The 22,379-nt window shown below is 35.8% G+C and overlaps 1 protein-coding gene across 1 annotated transcript in view; it reads right to left on the bottom strand.

Moving 5' to 3' along the window:
- ptprub (protein tyrosine phosphatase receptor type Ub) overlaps positions 1 to 22,379 on the bottom strand; it is a 253,128-nt gene that overhangs the window by 87,234 nt on the left and 143,515 nt on the right. The window contains exons 4-5 of the mRNA XM_016276630.1: positions 8,650 to 8,725; positions 1,066 to 1,181 (exon numbers count right to left, since the gene is read on the bottom strand). Coding sequence (XP_016132116.1) covers positions 1,066 to 1,181; positions 8,650 to 8,725 — 192 coding nt within the window. The remainder of the gene's footprint in view (positions 1 to 1,065; positions 1,182 to 8,649; positions 8,726 to 22,379) is intronic.

The following is a 22,379-nucleotide window of genomic DNA, read 5'->3' as shown; positions in this document are numbered from 1 at the left end:
GTATTTACCTAAAACCTGTGAAAAGCAGTGTTTATATATATATATATACAGTGGGGCAAAAAAGTATTTAGTCAGCCACCAATTGTGCAAGTTCTCCCACTTAAAAAGATGAGAGAGGCCTGTAATTTTCATCATAGGTATACCTCAACTATGAGAGACAAAATGAGAAAAAAAAATCCAGAAAATCACATTGTAGGATTTTTAAAGAATTAATTGGTAAATTCCTCGGGAAAATAAGTATTTGGTCACCTACAAACAAGCAAGATTTCTGGCCCTAATTAAGACACTGGAAAATATTCAGGTCACCAAATGTCATCATGTAATGGACCACGGATGCCATATATAAAAATAAATAAATATTTACAGAGCACAATACCCATGATTAAAGACAGAAGAAGTAAGAAAACGTCTACATAAATCGGAAGTGAAGCTGTAGAGTCATATATCTCCTGCTGTGTTTAGTGGAGGAATGAGCACTTCAGAGGGTTTGAGGACATTGATTATTGCAGAATCTTGTGTTGCTGTGACAGCTTGCAACCACAGGCATCTGTCCTTGACCTTGATGTGACATAATCACTCATTTGATTTAATTCCACCTTTGATGCCAGAAACTTCAGCTCTCCGAAGACAGTGGGAAATGTTCCTTGCAAGCACAATGTTACAGCCTAAAAATGCTCCCAGAACAATACTATTATATAACGAATGGTGAAGCGGTTTAGCTCTATATGGCTTTGCTTTGAAGGTTGACAGTTAACTCATTTTCCAAAAAGTTTTTGGTGAAACTTTGGACAAAAACTAAATGACAAGGAGAAGGAATTCTGCTTTTATAAACATGGCCATTCTGATCTCATCTGAGGGACAAAAGTAGTTTTAAGACCAAATCAATCTGGAAAAAAAGTGTTCCTAAAATGTATTTTTTAAACATTAACATTCAGGTGCTTTGAGCCAGTTTGGTGCTATAATTTTGTTTGACTAGCAGCAAGTCACAGCTTTAGCCTTTCGCTGATTATTTACTGAATTTGACAAAACCTGATTATTCTCACAAAAAATCTACTGTATACTCACCTCCAACAGAAACTTCTCTGCTTCATTGGGACGTCCAGCTGCTACACACTGGAAAGTGGCGTTTTGTCCTGCGTTGACCTCCACATCCCCCAAACGGGAAAAATGAGGGGCTTTATCTGAACACAAAAACATAAGGAGTTCAGAATAATAAATATATATATACAGTGGGTACGGAAAGTATTCAGACCCCCTTAAATTTTTCACTCTTTGTTATATTGCAGCCATTTGCTAAAATCATTTAAGTTAATTTTTTTTCCTCATTAATGTACACACAGCACCCCATATTGACAGAAAAACACAGAATTGTTGAGAAGAGGAAGCAAAGAACCATTTATTACCATACAAAACCATTCAGAAGTTTGGGATCAGAAAGATCATTCAAAGAAATTAATACTTTTATTCAGCAATTAATTAAAAGTGACAGTAAAGACATTTATAATATTGTTGTAATGACTGCTGAAAATATACCTTTGCTATTATAGGAATAAACGATGTTTTAAAATGTATGTAAAGCAGTAATAATATTTCATAATATTAAAGTTTTTATGTCTGTATTTTTTATCAAATAAATGCAACCTTGATGCTAATGATATAAAACATTTAAGAATGTAAGCTTTTTCTGACAGATTTTCTGTTTCAGTACACATCAAACAGAGAGAATAACAGATATATCTACAACAAGAGACTCACATTCACAGAAAAAAAGAAAAATTAACAACAACAACAGACCCCAAACTTTTAAACATAGTCCACAATGATACAAACCCCACTTTTACACTGTTTAACCTGCTTAAAAGTCAACACTGGCCTTTCTTAATACATGTTTCTTATATGAACATGGAAAAGATTTTCCTTCAACTCCACGTCTGAACCAACTGGTTTCATTCTGGCACTTTTTATCATCCAATCAAGTCCCGCCCTACATTTTTCTATTTGAATACTCAAACATATCATATTTCTATAGTAAAACGCATTGCGAATGTCGTTTCACACGGACTTCAAACGCAGGGAGGCGATCTCTAAGTGACCAGAAATGTTGATTTGTTCCAGTCTGATTGGCTCATTGTGAAATTGTTCCACATATGGGATGTTTTATTGCCTGCATGTGAGACACTTGCATCCTATGAAATAAGGTCTAGATGATCTTCCTCCAGCACACGTGGTTCTTGGTCCTTTAAACGTAATCGATTTTTGTAAGGTCTCAGATCAACTAAACTGCAATATGACCTTTTGAATTCAAAAGTCATATCTATTCATTTGAAGATATTTCTTGTAACTGAATATATAGAATTGGGGATTAGACAGGATAAAAAGAAGTAGATAAATAGCATAGATAAAAATAAAGGAATACTTTATTGATCCCCACAAGAAAATACAGGTGCAGGATTGCTGCAAGATGCAATGCAATGTGCACAAAAACACCCCAATGAAGAGACATAGCACTGTCGAGATATTACATACATAGTCTGCACATATATTGCAAAATATTCTGTATAAAGAAACCAATTTCAAAGCCTGATGGTGGTGGAGGAGACACCACTCATTCAAGTCTACAGGAAGGTTGACATGAGCAAAAAGTAAAAAAGGTAAACAGATAAATACTGTGGCTGTATTCTATCTGGCTCACACTAGCTCTAGTTGCAGATGCGTAAATGAAACTTTTTAGATTTCTTTCTTTCTTTACACCAGTTCACTGAATGGGTGTCAGATGTAAAAAGGCCCTCAGGCAACATGGATAGCTTCATGTGGTAGTTAACACTGTTTAGTCTCAGAAAGCAAAGAGCTCCTATGGGAACTGCAGCCAGCCCAGCACATCTGACAGTCTGATTGTTACTTAATGGTTTATATATAATTAAACATTTTGAACTACTGAACTGTTTCTATGTGCGTGGTGATAAGAGACAAACTCACTTTCAATGCTCTGACATAACAACTGCATGAATATTTTATCAAAACTTAAAATGCAAACTTAAAATCCAAACAAAAAAAGTTGGATACGGCTTCAATATAATTTGGATATCCACATAGCGTAGTTGTAATCTATCTGTTAATTTATTTTCTGTTTCTTCATCTGAACAGATTTGGAGAAATTTAGCATTTTACGTCACTTGCTCACCAATGGATCCTCAGCAGTGAATGGGTGCCATCAGAATGAGAGTCCAAACAGCTGAAAAAACCATCATAATAATCCACAAGAAATCCACACCACTCCAGTCTATCAATTAAAGTCTAGTGAAGTGAAAACCTGCGCATTTGTAATAAACAAATCCATCATTAAGGCTTTTAAACTACCAATTCATAATCGATAATAAAACTTCCTCCAGTGAAAATGTCCATTTCCCTTTGTCTTCTCACATCTAACTCCACAAACATATTTGTTTAGAACTGTTTTAAAAAATGTCTTTATGGATTTATTACAAATATGTTTATTACACAACATTAATTGATGGACTGGAGTCATGTGGATTTTTGTGATGTTTTTAACAGCAAACTTAATTTTTTTAAGCAAATTTTCATTTTTGGGTGAACTAGCCTACTCCTTTAATGATAGACTTTAGTTTCCATTAAATATTTTGTCTGCGTCATTCCATAAGAATATCCAATGTACATTTGTTTAAATTTTGGCTAATTCCCAATCAATCAAATAATCAATGGTTGGATAAAAGAAGCATAATAATCTTTCAGTAGGTTTCATAACAAGGCTGTCTTGCTTAGATTTGCAGGCCTGTGTTGGAGTTCTAAACCATTTTGCCTTCTATAACCACAGGGCTTTCCTCCTCTCCGGCAACAGCTTCCTGCTTGTGCAGGATGTATATAAAATCACCATAAACCGCCTACCCACACTGCACACATCTGAAATCTGTCAATCAAAGCAGATAAACAGGTTATGAGGTTTGATATAACAGAGAATGCTGTTTTGTACATCCACCCTGAGCTTGTATTATTTATCTTCTTTGTAAAACCAGGCGGAGGCCCAGGCTACACTGTTTGTAGTCCACAGGTGGCCACATGTTCGGTGGAAATGCCACTGTGTGATGCTCAGTTCATGTTTTTATGAGCCAACATGAATCAAAAGGCAAAAAAATGAAAAAACTTCAATTCTGTTATGTGCTGCCGCAAAACAGGTTTAAAATATTATGTTTGTAAAGTCTTTAAACACTGCATACTGCAGTTACCACAAAACTAAAGTTATGAAAAAAAAAAAAACTTACCTGTGTGGAGAATAAAAAAGTAAAGAAACCACACCCTCTTTTAAATCACTGAGAAATCTTCTCTCTTTCTCACTCTTTCTACTCTTTTTGCCTTCCATTCCTTTTTGACTTGTCTTGCCAAATGGTGATTTCCGCAGTCTGGCTCAATGCCACTCTCGACAATGTGTGTCCAGGTCCTGATGAGAGTTTTAATTATTTAATGTGCACAGTGGGGCTTAGATGATGCCATCTGCTGCCTGCAGGAAGTGGGGAGGGGGCCGAAGGAAGAGGGTGTTAGGAGACTCAGCAGAGATGAGCTTTCATGACCACAGCATCTGTTGATTTGCTTGTCTGGAATTGCACTTTATTACCATCGAATAGTACTTTGTCAGTTTTCTCTATTTAAATATGTATAAATATCACTACAGTTTTATGAAACCTTAAAAGCGTTAAGATGTCCCTCAGAGGTTGTGAAAAGGATTGTTAACTTTGAGCGAAGACCGCATCTCTGCGGCATGTCACCTATCCCTATCGGCCGGTCACTAAAACGCATTTCAGCACATTTACAGTTGATAATTGTGCTGTCGGAGCCCTTTGAATTAGCCTTAAAAAAGGCTCGCAGCTCTCAAATAAATATACAGACATGCTGTTATCATACGAGGCAGCTTGTTTTAATAAAAGCCAGTCAGATAAGGGAAAATTCACTAAGAATGAATTGCATCCGCTGTGTCATTTATTTACATGCACAGTCTGCATTGTTCTAGCACCTGATTCACTAAATTATTCAATAAAAATCAATGAAATAAAAAGCTTTATTCCAAGCACCGACTTTCACAAACAACCTGTTTAAAACAAAATACATTTCTTCTCATTTTTTTTTCCCACTATGTACGGGTCACATGATATATATATATATATATATATATATATAGTAATTTATTAATAAATAGTAATTTATTCCCTTACTATATATATATATATATATAGTAAGGGAATAAATTAAAACAGTTAGCTATATACCATTATCAGCATATGTTGAAGTAGATTTGTCTCTCGTCGTCCTCAAATATAGGCCCTAGCCCGGCCCGAGATCCTCAGACCCTAGCCCAGCCCTTGTCCGACAGCTCTTCAGAATTCTTGGCCCGAGTCCGACCCGAGCCCGTCTTTTTTTCCCTACTCCCAAAACAGCTTACTACTGTTTCAGCTATTAAAATAGTTCAGTTTTGTATGTAATGATAAAGTGATTATATTTTGTTTAGTTTTTTTATTAAGTTAATTTAGAAAAACGTTTGGAGCATTTTTTGTTCATTAAATGTACGTTTTTGTTTTTCAAAATAACGACCAAGCGGCCAGCGGCAGACAGTAAGTTGATCATAGCCTATGTTTGCTCAATTTAACCTTCTCAAATCATCACGACTTGCCTAAAATAAAATCTATAGATATAAAACAATTGGTAACACTTTATTTTAGGGTCTCTTAACTAGTTGCTTATTAGCATGCATATTACTAGAATATTAGCTATTTATTAGTAGTAATTAAGCACATATTAATGCCTTATTCTACATGACCTTATTCTACATTCCTAATCCTACCAAATACCTAAACTTAACAGCTACCTTACTAACTATTAATAAGCAGCAAATTAGGAATTTATTGAGGAAAAAGTCGTAGTTAATAGTGAATAAGTGTTCCCTATTCTCAAGAAACAGTTCAAGCATATCACAATGTTAGTTTAAATGTTTAACCTATATAAATGTGCGCTGTTAGACGTATATCCAATCGTTTGTGTGGAGAGGAGCTAAAGCGCGCTTTGCAGGACATGGAGGCGCCGGCGCGATCACTTGCATTGGAAACAACTTAAAATATGCAGTCGTGGAGGTAGTAACAAACTACAACTACTCACGTTACTGTAATTAAGTAGTTTTTCGGGTACTTGTACTTTTTTGAGTATATTTTTAAAGCTGTACTTTTACTTGTACTTAAATACAAATTAAGCACAATAATCTATTTTGTTACTTTTAAATCATAGTTCGTTACAGAGTACACCCACAATTTGAATTGATATTCAAACATTTGACGGCACTTCAGTAGCCAATAAAGGTATCCGATCGTAAACGGACCAATAATATAAAGCAGACTTAAAATTGGAATGAATTGTGACGGGGCTGTAAAAAACTTGTTCCTGAGACTTTTCACACAAGATGGAAACTAGATCTTTTCATCATCAAAGTAACAATGTAGCTGTACCCTGCTGAGCTAAAAGCCAAAAGCCAGTGTAGAGACTGAAACAAGGATGAAAGGTGAATTTGGGTACAAAAATGTCTTTGATATCCAAATGATGTTTGCTTACAGATCCATCAAGAGAATCTGTACGGAACTGGACCTGCATAGAAAAATGTACTTCAGAAAGTTGTACTGTATATGAGAGCAAATGTAAATCTCGATGTGCCACTGCTGAAAGAAGTGAGTTTCACGTTCGAAAAACTTCTATAAACTAGTGGTTGAACTATCAGGATTTTGACAATGGTTGATGCCAATATCTAGACTGCATGCTGGTAATATGCATTTATTGAACAATTAATATAATTTATTATATATTAGTGCTGTCAATTGATTAAAAACATTTTTTTCCTGTAAATAATCATGATTAATTACACCTAAAATTAAAATTTGTAAATAAATACATTTTCACATTGAATCTTCAAATTATCGTAGAAGCAGCATTAAGGCAGTATATTTTAAATACTTATTTACTGTGAATTATGAATGAGTATCACAGATAGCAGTACCTATACTGATGTATTTTTATCGATTTCTGTGGATAAAATGAGTAACAACCCTCTACATTGCAAGTAAATCACTCGCATATGCGACTAAATCTTACTCTGGGCGACTAAATAATGTCTAACATTAGGCATTGGTTAATAAATTCTTCGATTTTACACGCCAGTGTGTGTGTGAGAGGCGTACACACTGACTGAGCGCTTGAGAGTTTCGCTCTCCGTCAAGCGATCTGTACTATTATGATGCGCTCAATGGATCATGTCATGTACTCAATGGATGCGCAGTATGTAGCACGCAGTGCACCTGTATTTGACGAACCGTAAACTAGTGTGAAGGTGCACGACTCGCCGTCGCTTTAATGATAGCGCTGTTTCTCACACATGCCAAGAGAGAGAGCGAGAGTCTTGCATACCACGCTGAAACGACACTCTACATGTAAAGCATATTCTTTGTTGTATTTTCCTGTCAAAATAACAGAGTTCATTTAGAATTATTCAGCTTTTAAGAACAAGCAGAAGATATGCCGGTTTCTCGGCAGTGGGCGGAGCTAATGCACGAACAATTCTCGTTGGCTGGCGCTCATCTATTACCGTCCCTGTTTTGATTTCAGCAAATCAGTTCGAGCGAATGCTGACAACATGATTAATATTCATGAACCCAGCAGATAATAGTAGTAGTAGTAGTAGTAGTATCTTTTAATAATAATTACTATTACCTATGACCAACAATATCTTAAACACCACCACCAGTCCTAAGTTCACGTGTGTGTGTGTGTTTGTGTGTGTGGGGGGCGAGTAAACAAAGTAAACAAAAAAATTTACTAGCCAATGGCGATTATATTGCCAAGGTGTGCGTAGAGGGTTGAGTAAATATACCCATTCAGCTTTAGAGTAAAATTTGTGCAATACATTTTAAGCCTAAACGGTTACAGAACATTAAATATTAAATATTATAACTTATAATTTAAGTGGACTTAAAACTCTTCACATATAAACATTATAATGAATGTCACATTTATGAGCCTTTACTATAGTATGTTGTATAGTAATACAGTGACGTTTCTGTCTATGTCAGTATCAGCTCTTTCTGTTTAAATGTTCAGATCCTCAAATGTGAAGTTTATTTTGAACATTAATTTTCACAATAAATAAGAAAATTACTAATAAAAACATTTGGTATCAGTATTTGAATGTAAAGACCGGTCCTCTTGATATAACGTCAGTATATACAAATATTTACACTTGTCTTAATCATTGATACAAGCAGGTTACTTTCAGGACCAACTGCAATAATGGCCAAATATTGGCCTCTCTTTCATAAACACAAAGTTTCATCTATTTATTCTTGCTGTTATTTATGAATGCCTTCTCTTCTAGGAGTAATAATGCTAGCAATGCTATTTTTACCTTAAGACTCGCAATAATGGTTAATGTGTAACATTTCCCTTTCTCTTTTTTTACTCCAGCATATTGGCTCAAAATAGCATAGACAGACAACAATATTACATCCATGAAAAGGCTAATGTGATCCCAGCATTTATACAGTCCTTCACATTTTCACACTGTTTAAACACACTCCCACACTATAATGACAGGTGTGTGCTACTCACAGCAGGGGTAGTTCAACAGGAGTATGTCATCAACTGCAATGTAGCCTTTGCGGTCCACAGTCGCCTCCAGCAATATCTGAAAATACAAAGAGAGGCGAACATGACCTGCAGAAATGTATTTGGGCTTTAAAATCAGAGTGGTTTTAACATTTGCATAAAGTAGTGAAATTACAATGATGGTACAGAGCAGAAAACCATCTTCTTAATTAATATTCTGGTCTTGCTAATGGGGAAAATACACTTAATTCAAGATATAAGTCAAGTCTTGTTCCATTAGTCCAATAAAATCAAACCTTATTATCTTAAACCACTTTGCATATGGTGTGGATGGTAAATAAGAAAATGTTGTTGCAGCGCATTTAAAATGTACAGTGTAAATACATACATTTTTGGTTTAGTGAGTGATGCCTTTTATATTCATCAACACCAAGAGGTAATTATTAAACACCATAATAATAGTTTCAATCAAACTCACAAAAAGTGTTTTAATGGGCTGTCTGCTCTAGATTTTAACTAGTGTCTGACATTTTTATTGTGCTTCATTAAGATTACATTAATGAAATAATGAATTAAAAGAAATAATACGAGAAAACAAGGCAAACAGGGACGATACTGTCAACTACGTTGAAAGCAAGCAAAACACATAATTCATCCTTTTTCTTGAGTTTTCCTTTTGCAAAAAGTTTTGACAGTCATTAAGAGAACAGAAAACGAGAAAAAGGATGTCAAAGCAAGTAAAGAGAATGAGAAAGAGAGAAAATAGATGCCAACTTCACGAAGGGCCCCTGAGGCCTACAGGAAATAATGGCTTCATAAGGAGGCCTTCGTGCACTGTGACACATGGCTCTCATTCGGCATGCTGCACACACATGCTCATAATGTGAGCGTAAGGGGCACGAGTCCCTGGGGACCTGGAGAGAGTCTCCACACTCGCCAAAGGCTATGAGCAAAGGACGGTCGCTCCAGTGTAATGAAATCAAATCAATATTGTGCGAACGACAGTGATGAGATGTTATTACACATTGAGAGCATGGAGGCCATGTTTGCTCTTCACAACAGTGGTCGGCTTGGCTGCCCACGCTTGACGTTATTGCTTTAAAAAAAAGAAAGTCTTTTTGTTTACTGTCAAGTAACCAAGCAAATCACAGTTATGACCGAATGTTGTGTTTTCAATCATAAAAGGGCGGTTCTTCAACTTCAGAAACTCTCTTAAATGTTTTTAACTGTTCACATGATTTATTTCATTTCTAACAGTGGACATGTATCATTGCTGTCATTTTTTCCCCTTAAAGTCATCTCAAACGATGAATTGTACTTGATGGAAACAGCCATTTTTAAAGTTCAGGAATAAATTGGCTGATTGTTTTGTCTTGATGAGGCAAATTTCACAGTTTGTATTCTAAACACAATGAAAAACTACTTTCACACTTTTTGCCAAATGTGACAAAATCACAGCTTAATTGGAAACTATGCATGATAATAGTATTCTGCAAATCTGTGATATTTGGCTTGAAATCACATGTCTGGTATTTCATTTTAAGCTCTTCACTGACCACTGACCACACATTGTCCCTTTGGTAAACAAGTTCACTAACTTAGAAATTACGTTTAGTATTCTCACAATAAATATTACTTTTTTATGTAATTATTTATTTTGATGCATTTTCATATTTCAAGGCTGAAAGATGTGCTCTAGGGTAAAACAATAAAATCAATGCATAAAAGGAAAATGAGAATAAGCAAAAGTAAATGATGAAGAGATGAAAACAGGTTTCAAAGACATTTAAATGGGATATTCATTTAACAAAAAAAAAGGGAAAAAAGTTGTTTTAATAAAAATGTCAAAAGAAAGTAGTCAAAAAATTCAATAAAAACAGTAATATTTTGAAATATTATTACAATTTAAAACAACAATTTTCTATTTTAATACATATTAAAATTAATTTTATTCCTGTGATGACCAAGCTGAATTTTCAGAAGCCATTACTCCAGTTTTTAGTATTGTCAATGTTAAAACCAGCTGTGCTGTGATATATTCAGGATTCTTTAATGAATGGAAACTTCAAAGGAACAGCTTGAAATCTTGAAATAGATTTCATTTGTACCATTATAAATGTCTTTAATGGCACTATTGATCAATGTAATGCATCCTTGCTGAATAAAAGTATTAATTTCTTTTTAAAGGATGAATTGAATTAGTGTACATGCACCTAAAGTGGAAGAAACCCGATTCATCCTTTGCCCAAAAATTACTAGGGAACGTTGCAATCGCTGTAAAGGCATTTGTATGTGTTGCAGCCGTCGCTCATAGTTGACAACAATATCTCTCAGAGCTGTCATGGTACCGGCGTTCGTTCCACATTCAATTTCACCGTCACCTGGTCAGAAGATCATTCCAGTCTGTCAGAAGCCTCTTATTTCATCAAAGAACAGCATGACTTCATCTTCCTAACCCTGCCTTGACCTCCATCGGCGCCGACATACGTGAAGATGGATGTGAAGTCTCTGATTGGGATCTCAAAAACACGACGTGCTTGGCGGGAAAAGACAAGGAAAGCGACTCCAGACAGCAGGATATACAGCCAGTGCTGGCTCAGGGTCGGAAACCCAACTTTAATCTCCTGTTGAAAAGGACTGCCATATAACCACAATAAACTGACACCAGACCTGCAGGATGATGCAAGGGGAGATTACTCAGACATGTGTTTTCGACTTTTCCCCACCATTGCACGGGTGTGCCGCTGCTCACATGCCATCAGCTCTCCGAAACAAAAGACAAAAATCACACATTTCTACGGAGGCACTCTTACACTATTAAACTCCTCTAGCTGTATCACATTTATTCGAATCAGTGGCTAGTTCCCCCCTGGAGAATATATATACTTGGAACAAATGTCTCTGATTTATGATGGACATAAAAAAGAGTGAGGAGGCTTTCTGGGTATGGAAATGCAAGGCTGAGTCGAATCTTATGTTTCTCTGCTAACACAACTGTCTCTATATTTCTTCTACACTCTAAAAAATGCTGGGTTGTTTCAACCCAATGTTGGGTCATATATGGACTAACCCAACTGTTGGGTTAAATTTTGGTTACATTTTTAAATGAGCTTTTTAACCCAACAGTTGGGTTAGTCCATATTTGACCCAACATTGGGTTGAAACAACCCAGCATTTTTTAGAGTGTATAAGCAAGAATTATCACAGCAATAGATTATTGGTTCAAAACAGTAGAGGTATGCGTGTGTATCTTTTTCCAATAGGGCTGTCAAATTAAATAACCGTGATTATTCACATCCAAAATAAAAGTTTGTGATTGCATAACGAGTGTGTACTATAAACACATAGACATATGTATATATTTAAGAAATCACAATTAATCGATTTGACAGCACTCGTTTCCCATTAACAAGGCAGAAAGATACATAAATACAATCAATGTACAGAAATAAACATCACTAGAGATCAATAGATTTTTCTTTTTCATATAACTTTTTTTTTAAATGTTTTGTGTCCAAAAATGTAATTCCTAAAGAATGACCAACAAAACTCTATTATGAAATAATAATAATAATAATAATAGTTGTTGTTGTTATTATTATTAAATGACCAACAATCATTCTGGTTAAAAAGTGTGAAATCTAATTTAAAAATATTATAAATAATTACATTATAATATTTTCATTCCTAATAGCAGAATTACAATACATTGTGCCTGATTTTATCTAACTATATTTTGCAAGTGAAACAAAGTTGAGACTTTTCAAACAATAAATGACACATGACTGTCTGAACCAACTCCCAATTCCGATTATGATGATCTCATTTCATAAATGATAAAAGCTACGTTAGATTGCTTATATTAATTCTAAAATCCACATTCTAAGCTTAAAAAGCAGAAAACATATTTTGAGCCAAGCCAAGTCAAATCAGCTAGATGCACCAGTTAAAAAAAGGTCAAAATACACAAAGTAAAATATGTCTGGTTGACGAGAAGAGGAATGAGAGGAGCTCAGTCAGAGAGAGAGAGAGAGAGAAGGAAGATGTGAAGGACTGCAATCAAGGAGGACAGACACAAACAAACCAGGCTCTCTAACAAGGACACGCTCCCCTCAGAATTATTCAATCCTGACCAACGGGTTGAGGTTTGGCTGATTAGTTTGGTCCAATTAGCTTTTGCTGGTAGATGTTGTAACTACAACATCTGGATCCAAAATAATCTTTCTCTCAAGGCCATTCAAAAACATCTGTGTTCGGCTCTAGAACTAAGTCATCATGAGGAAAGGCAAAATACTAACACATCACTTTTTCCAGGCATTACAGACTCCATGGTTCGGTGACAAAAGACGGTTCAACATACAAAAACAAGACCAGATCAAAATAATAAGATTCGAAAGCACAAAATGAAATGCATTCTATTCTGACTGCTCAAGCAATTAATTCATCCTGGTGGAATGCCTTTTATTCATCTACGTTATTATTATTAATGGGTCTAACCTAATGTCTTCTTATGTCTTACATTTCTTTCTTCTACCCACCATCAATTTTATTATTTACACTCTCGTGCCTTGTCTTAAGAATGTGTCAGGTTCAATTACTCTTTCGTAGCTTCAGCTTTGTTGTGCAACGTGGCGGAGAGAGAACTACACAGACGTAGATTTGTTGATGTGATGTGAATTTAATTGGAAGCCCGTGAGAGACAGAAGTGAGCGAGAGAGAGAACGATATACCGAGGGAAAGGTACGGACGGGCTGAAGCTAGATTCTTTTTGGCAGTCCTGGCAGGCCAGATAACATCTTTAATATTTGATAACAAGTTCCCACTATCTATTACACCTTCACCAATAACAGCAGAAATATATGAGCGAGCATGGCAGATGGGGGAGATTTCAACTCGAGTATTTCAAACTCAAGGTGATTCCTCCCTGTTTCTATTCTCCGATCGCTCCCAATCTCTCTCTATTCAATTTTCCTTCATTCCATCCCCTTTCTCTCTATTGATGTTCAGACACGGCAGACAGGAGGAAATATGGTATCTCGTGTCACATAAACATAGGGGCCCATCACGTCATGAGAGACAGGCTGCTGTCTCATTTTACATGAATAGAGATACTCTGTACATTGCTTCTGTGTACGAAGCTGTTTTGCTTATAACAGCACCATAAATTGTGAAGCAAAATGTTTTTAGCTAACTTTATCATATTGATATCAAAATTTAAATACATTAATTTTTATACAATAAAATGTAAATATAATAATAATTTCTGTTGGTCATTATTATTATTATTAAGAAGAAGAAGAAGAAGAAGAAGAAAATAGTACTAGTAGCAATCACTGAAACACTGATTATTAGTACAGTTTGTGGACATTTATAGTTAATTCATATTGACAAATTCAATATATTATATACACTCTAATTTTTTTCTTATAACTTAAATTAAATTCTGCATCATGACTGATAACTTAATGTCAATCCATGAAATGAACTGGAATTTAATTGGGACTCTCAATTCAATCCTGAACGGCCAGCAATAGTGTTTACTTTAATAAAAGAGCGTAATTATGACAAATTCAATTTAGGCAATAAGCAGCCACAAATGTGGCCAATACATTGTCAAAATAATCAACCTGTGGGCTTGTTTATCGGAAATCTATTACCAGCTAAATCCATTTATTACGGTTATGAGGAAACAAACATTATTTTGTATGAAACCCTTAATTATGAGGCAAAACAAGAGTTGAACAAACAGGCTATTAGCTCCTTCCAAATAGAGATTTAGTTTGGGTAGCCTTGTTACGTGAATGAAGGATTTCATTTCATGAAAATAATCAGTATAATGATTGCAGCTAAGGGAAAACAGTGTATGGTTTCTCTGATCTCTTAGCACTCACTTCCTCCTGTGAAAGCAAAGTCTTCATGTTCTCAAGAGAAGTGGACCTCTTCAACTACAGCAATCACTCATAGATGAGCCAGATAGGATATTGATACAAACACTGGATAATATTTGAACATCATCGCTAAAAGCCATATTGTCCTTGGAGAACTCTTCTTAGAAGCGTTCCAGTGATTTTTTTTTCTAGTAAATACACAAATGTACAAAGTCACTATGCAGCCCTTAACCCTGATATTTCTGTCTTTATTCATTCTGTATTTATGACTGCAATCAGTGTTTCTGTTTCCTCTGTTTTGTTCCATTTGATCTCATCCTTGTTGTGACGAGTCATCATGCAATTGTTAGCAAGTTTGGCTCCCATCAGTTTGGCTGAAAGGGTCTCAGCAGATGTTGCTAGCATAAGTCTTAGAGGACTGACTTCAGGTCTCATTCTCACTCCTGAATACAGGAAAACCAGTTGCAGTATGTAAACAACATTCAACAAAAGATACACTGGAAGTCAAACTAAGGGCATGCGAAATGCCTGTGATTCTGATTTTTTGAGTCTGAGAGCAAAGATCTAAGAACATCCTCAAGGCAAATTCACAGAGTTCATGGGTTTGACTCCATGTTCCAGGAAAAAAAAACAGGATGAAACCGAGATGGGCACACAGATCCATTTACCTTTCAAACTTGGAAAATGCACAGCTTCACACTCTTTCAGTTTAAAGGAATAGTTCATCACACACACAAAATTGATAACTTACTCACCCTTATTTTCAAACCTGTGTTCTTTTTTTTTTTTTGTGGAACACAAGAGTAGAACCTTTTAAATCTTGCCCTACAGCAACAGTACACAGTGACCTAGAGATGTCACGCTTCAAAAAGGACAACAACAAAAAAACACCATAAAAGCATCATTAAAATAGCCCACATGACTAATGCACTAAATTTCAACTGAACACGACACCATTATTAGCTCCAAATATTGGCCTGAAAGGAAAGAATATAAGTGATTACATACAGCAAGTGAATAATGCACTACATTTTGATTGGTATCACACACAAGCCTAATGTGTGGCTTTTGAAGACTTAAAATATAGTCATGGACTACATTCTTGAAGTTTTTTTGTCACTTCTGGAGCTTGACAGCCATTGCATACAGATTTGGAAAGACATGAGGATTTGCATTTTCAGATTCCTGTGTCTTTTTGCTTACCCAGACTATCCCTGAAAAATGACACCAGCTAGATTTGAGAAGCAGCAAAATGAATGAAAGGAGGTATATGTGGGTGCAAAACAAAAACTGCAGGCAAAGCTAAACAGTCAGCGGGACGTCTGAAGGAGACAGCGATAAAGACAAAAAAGAGAAACACAAAGCAGCTAAGCACACATAAATAAGCAGAATTTAATTACGGGCAACTGCTAAGGGGTCGAAGTGTTGTTGCTAGGAATGCACCGAAATGAAAATTCTTGGCCGAAACCGAACAAAATGAATCACTGGGCCGAAAGCCGAAGGCCGAATACCGAACACAGTTTTTCGAGTTCCCCCCCATTTATTTTGCCAATTTTTTTCACCACTGTATAAATTAAATGGCCAAAATGTGCTTTTTACTATTTTGTCTTGCTTTTCAAAGAAAAAATCAATTCCAAAACGATAATTTAAAAATATTTAACACTGAACATTTTTTTAACATTCTAGCAGTCACTATACCAACAAAGCACAATTTAACTTAAAATTAATAAGTTAGTAAAATAATATTTTTTGGCCATCAGACCATATTTCTGAAATGAAAGCAGCCTAGCTAAAACATTAGAAAATATTACAGATCCCAATTTGAACACTATGTGTGAATGTTATAATAAATGTATTAATAGAGCTGTTGTAATTATTATTATTGTCTTTTATTTTATTACAATACTAACATTTATGAATGTTGATGGAGTTCTTGTTTTTTTCTCAAGTTTTATTTTGGCGGAAACGCGCAGGAAGACCTCAATGCTTCTTTTTGTTGACAACAGCAGATTTATAAATGAGTCTCATTACGAATATGTTGCACGTATTGCATTGTCACATGCCTTGTAAAAATTCATAAAAATGTGACTGAGCAACTGACGGGTAACACTGTTTCAGTGCAGATTTTCCTGCCGCTTTGGACTTTTAACCCTGGTTAACAAGCAGATAGCGTGGCGAATTCGACATGCGATGTAGTCCTAAACAGTCTCTCACTGTCGGTGCTTGTAAGGATTTTTGCGTCTTTCTCGAACAGTTTTAAATGCCTCCACACTGCTGACATGTGTGCTGCATTATAAATAGTGTAGCATCTGGACCACTCAAACACACAATATATATTTTGTTAGCTAGATTTAACAAATAATCTGTAACACCCCAGCCGAACATGGAAAGAGCTTTTTTTGCTATTTTCGGCCAAATAATTTCGGTTGCCACACATTCAGTGCATCCCCAGTTGTTGCCATTGGAGATCATTCAAATGGCCTCAAAATATAACAAATGTTAGAATCAAGCTTTAAATGATCTCTCGTGTTGGCTTGGTTTTAGCAAACTGGCCTTGACGTGGCACAGCTCTAGTTTCACCATTGATCAGGACAGTCTGCCATCTTTCAGGCCCATTTAGTGTGCTGACTCCCGCTGTGAGAAAACTATGCTGAAAAAGAGCAAGCTCATCATCTCATCAGATGCACAAACTATTATGGCAGTCGTTCAGCCACTGGTTCCCCAAATACAGAACTTTGTATATGCATATTTTCTGCATACACACTCTTTCGCTGTTAATGACAAAAGACTAAACGTCTATAGGCTACTGTTATTAGAGTAACAGAGTTTTACAGTGTACCATTATTGATACACAAGAAGGCCTTATAACACCTGGAGAAAGCGATCTGTTAGCATTCCAATCCTCTTATTTATTATTTATTTATTAAAATGTATTTGAAAAGGGACCATGTACAATTTTAACATAAATGTTTCCATTTCATGCATTGCACCGAATTTAGCCAATGGCTAGTTTTCATCCACGGTCCCTTGGCAGGTGATCATAATAACAAATAAACATAAAAACAAAACAACAAACACATACAATACAGTAATACTTATACACATCCTATCAGAGCCAATAAAGAACAGTAAAGATAACGTTCCGTTAAACCACAACCGTGTTTATAGATTTGAGTTGATTTTAAATAAGATTTTAGTTTTAATTGAATGTCAATAGATGTGCACTAGTGATCGACCGATATAGCGCCAAAGCCGATATTTGGCATTTTTCAAATATCGGCATCGGCCGATACATTTTTCTGTTTGGCCGATGCGTTCAAGACTTTTATTTTGATGATGCTGAGAATGGCAGCGCCTGAGCACACAGTGCTCACATTCTCTCTCTTGTTCGCTTGTTTGTCTAATAATCAAATAGAACGGTTAAACAAAGGAATTAAAATGTATACAAAAAGTATTATAACGATTGCTTTTATATTATTAGTAACAGAAAGGCAAACATAATACTTTCTTGTTTTCGCGTCAGCATTCAGCAAATATGCATGTATATCATTTAAACAAATCTTTGAATGACTAATGAGCATTTAATTTCACAAACCTTGCAAACTTAGTCGGATCCAGTTGTGAGATTTTGTGAAGTGTGCATGTGTATCCTGCATGATCGCGTGTGCTCTGTGTGACGGTCGGTCCGTGCGAATTGAATGCAGACACCGGACAGGAGGAGAGTTCAGCATCAGTGGAGACGCGCGATCGAAAAACTTTAAACTCGTGATTTCAAATTATGATGCGCTTTATGCATTTGCCCACTGCCATATTCATGTCATTTCCACTGTGCGCTGTATGTAAAATGAGTGTTACCTTGGCTTTATTTGAAAAAATATTATTCCCAATGCACACAATCTTCCCAGAATACTGAGTGCCCTGTTGGTTACAGTATTTACTTCCTTTTTAATTATATTTTTATTAAATATTTATTTATTTGTGATATACTTTGTCATCTAAAGTATAAGTATGTTTATTTAACATTTATTTTTTAATCCATTTTCAAATGATTTCACATTTCTTAAATATCAATTAAAATAAATAAAATTATATCGGCTTTATATCGGCCACCCTGCTTTCCAAGATATCGGCATCGGCAGTCCAATATCGGTCGACCACTAATGTGCACATCCTTATGTCTTCTGGTAGAGTGTTCCAATGAATAACAGTTTTCACAGAGAAAGACAATAACCCAAAGGCAGAATGACGAAAAGGAACAACACAATCACTAGTAGATGATGATTTAGTAGAACTTACAGAGACTGTAGAGCGAAAATGCACAAAATCCCGAAGTATAGAAGGGGCTGAACCATTTAAAATTTTATATACCATACACCAGGGCTGTACGTTAACTTTTTTTCACATAGCACTGGTGCTACAGAGGTTGAAAGTTTTGTAGCACAGGTTAAAAGGTTGTAGCACAAGTATAAAACGTCTGTTATCATGTCTGAAAACAAACACAAGTAATGGAGTTCATCACTTAAACAGGCACTGATGTTCCATACAGAGCACAAAAAATACAAACATCACAAAAATTGTTTTTAGACAAAGTTTTCTTAATTTGCTAAAAATGGAAGAGTGCAGAAACATAACACCTCTTACACTAACAAAATATAAAATAAAAAAGAATGGCAGACATTTAGGCCAAAGTGAGCAAAATAAGAACAAAGATATACATTACAAATACACATAATATACAAATAAAACAAACAGTGCTTTATTTTTCAGGTACAGTATTTAGCAGTAACATTCAAGAAATTGAATGAACAAATATTAAAATAAAACACTATATACACTACATCAATTATACTTTTTTTAAAGCAACTGACTAATGATAAGTTCATCAGTCAAGTGCAGTGAGTGATTTTTTCCCCCTGTGTTTTGTTGTTTTATTAACATTAAAATAATAGTTCAACAAAAATGAAAATTCTGTCATAGTGTTTAATTTTCATATCATCATTTACTCAAGTTGTTTTAAACCTGAATTAGTTTATTTCGTCTGTTGAACATAAAAGTTATTTTTGAAGAATATGGGTAACCAAGCAGTTGCTGGTCCACAGTTACTTCCATAGTATTTTTTTCCAACTGTAAAAGTCAGTGTGGACCAGCTACTGTTTGGTTACCCACATTCTTCAGAATATCTTCTTTTGTGTTCAGCACAAGAAAGAAATTAATACAGGTTTGGGACAAAATGTGAGTGAGTAAATAATGAAAGACACTTTCTTTTTTGGGTGAACTATCCCTTTAATGACAGTTGGCAGCATGTTTAGTAGCTACTGTCCCTTTAAGAGCTGCACACGCGTGCAAACTCTCTCTCAACTGTTTACTTTCATTTTAGACATAACCAACTGTGTTTATATGTAAACCTTGTGTGTTTTTGACAGTGTTAGATGCTAAATTAATCAGACGCGAAAGACAACTTAGTCCAATAATCAGGCGCTTTTTGACAGGCTCTCAGTGTGAGTGCGCTTCATGAGTACGCGCTCAGAAAAAGCGCATGCAGAATAGCACGTGAATTAAACATTTAACCGGTATTGCTTTAAAGCAGATGGAAATAATGTAGTTTTATGATTGCGCATAAGTGCAGTGTCCTGTGAGAGTAACTCTACCGCTGAGCTAACACTGATGTGAATGCATGTGGCGCTGTACATTATATTGAGACGGAAGGATGTGCCAGAACTGCAGCTGACAGAATGTGCCCTGTAGCACGATACAACAATATTTCTTCAAAAGCAGATCATGGAGAAATTTTAATTAGTGCTGGGCGGTATGACCAAAAATTTATATCACGGTATTTTCCACAATTATACCGGTTTCACGGTACATGACGGTATTTTTTTTTCATGCCTGACCGGTTGTTAACCATATTTTCTACTGATTGAGAGAGGAAATAATGCAGTATATTGACTTAGAATGCCCTATTTTACTGTCATGATGAGTGAATATTGTCAAAAAATACCACACTAAATAGTGACTAAACACGACCCCTTTTAATGTTAACCAGGAGTCACTCTCATTTATAATCGCGTTATCATCTGATAAAATCAACATGCATCTACACTAAAGAGCGGCTATGCGGTTGTTTTGGCTATATTACTTCTTTGCCTCATGCAGCGCACCAAAAAACTAAAACCGATAATTTAAGTTTTCAATTAACTGAAAACAACAACTGAAAATAAAGTTTTGAAAACTTAATTTGGGTAATAGGGTAAGTCAGTATGCTGTTCAGAGCACATAACTATAAACTGCAATGGTAAAAAAAATACATACTACATATTTCATAATAATACACAGCAACTGTTAAATTCCTATCACTGAAGATGCTTTTTGAACCGGATGGTCACCAGCAGAATTTCTTGGTTTTTCAGAGAAACAACATGTTTTCTTCATGTGCACTCAGCGAAATTCAAAGCGACGCAGAATCGACCATGCAGGGCCACAAAAACACAACAAATTCAACCTATTGTCATGTTCCCTCCACCTTCACATCTTGTTGACTGTCGGTAGGACTTTTATTTACACATGAAGGCCACATCTTTTCTCCAGCATGTGAAAGTTAATTAGGTTGGAGAGATCGACAGTTCTCGATAAAGTGAACACTAATCAACTTAATTGCTTTCTGACAGCTGCGCAGAGAATGGATGAAGCCCCCTGCGTCTGCCCACTCGCACCTCTATAGCAGCGTGTAACCCAATGGCAGCCCAGCCATTGACACCAATCGATCGGCTTGGGGGGGGGGTGAATGGGCTGTCATTTCGTAAGCAGTGATTTGGTAGACTGTGTCTCACACGTAATGGTACAGTAGGGAAATTAGGTTACTAGTTGAGTAAGACGTGTCAACGCTATTGACATGGTCTATATTGTGGGTTTGTCTAAGCCCTACAGCACTAACCTACATTCATGCTAAGATCAATGCTAATTAAATAATGCAAGGGGCATGACTAATAAGACAGTAGTCTCCATCACTGGTTGTGTAATGCCTTGTGGTGAGTAAAAGGGATGTCTGTGTATGCTGCTGTTGGCAGAGCTCTGATATACTGTACTATCTTTATGTCACAGCAACTTTATGGGAAGGCAGTCGAAAACAAGTTTACTAAGCCTGCCACTAAGATTACAACAGCTGTCAGTCACATTGCTAATTTGTGGCATACTCTACTGTTTCAAGGCAAACATGATGAATTAATTTGCTTAGAGTCTGACATTCAAGCATTTCCGAAGCATTTACCAGGAAAATCTGTGGGTTTACAGCTGGTCGACCAGCCACCGTGTTCCATTTTGATTACCTTAAACTACCAGATGGTAGATTGTTTATCACTGGTCCAAGATGGTTTGCTAATTTGAACCAGTTAATGACCAGCTTGAACCAACTAATGACAATCTTGGACTAGCTAATAACCACTTTAGACTAATGACCAGTTTGTACCAACTAATAAGCATCTTAGACCAACTGATGACTAACTTCGATCAACTCGAACCCATAGACCCAACTTGACAAGTTTGTACCTAATAATGAGGTACTTAGACCAAATTACTCTTTTGGACATGCTAATTACCATTTAGACTAGCTAATACACAGCTTGAACCAGCTAATGACCATTTTAGACCAACAGATAAATAGCTTAGACTAGCCTGGACCAGCTAATGACGAGTTTATACCAACTAATGAGCATCTTACTTAGACCAACATTTTGATGACCAATTTAGACAAATTTAGACCTACTAATAACTCTCTTGGACCAGCTAATGACCAGAATTTTTTCAACTAATAAATGTCTTAGACCAACTGATGACCAACTTGGACCTACT

Source organism: Sinocyclocheilus grahami, unplaced genomic scaffold, assembly GCF_001515645.1.
Source record: "Sinocyclocheilus grahami isolate Dianchi unplaced genomic scaffold, SAMN03320097.WGS_v1.1 scaffold104.1, whole genome shotgun sequence".
Lineage (NCBI taxonomy): Eukaryota > Metazoa > Chordata > Actinopteri > Cypriniformes > Cyprinidae > Sinocyclocheilus > Sinocyclocheilus grahami.
Note: the sequence above shows the minus strand (reverse complement) of the source record. Positions and strands in the feature narration are given on the sequence as shown.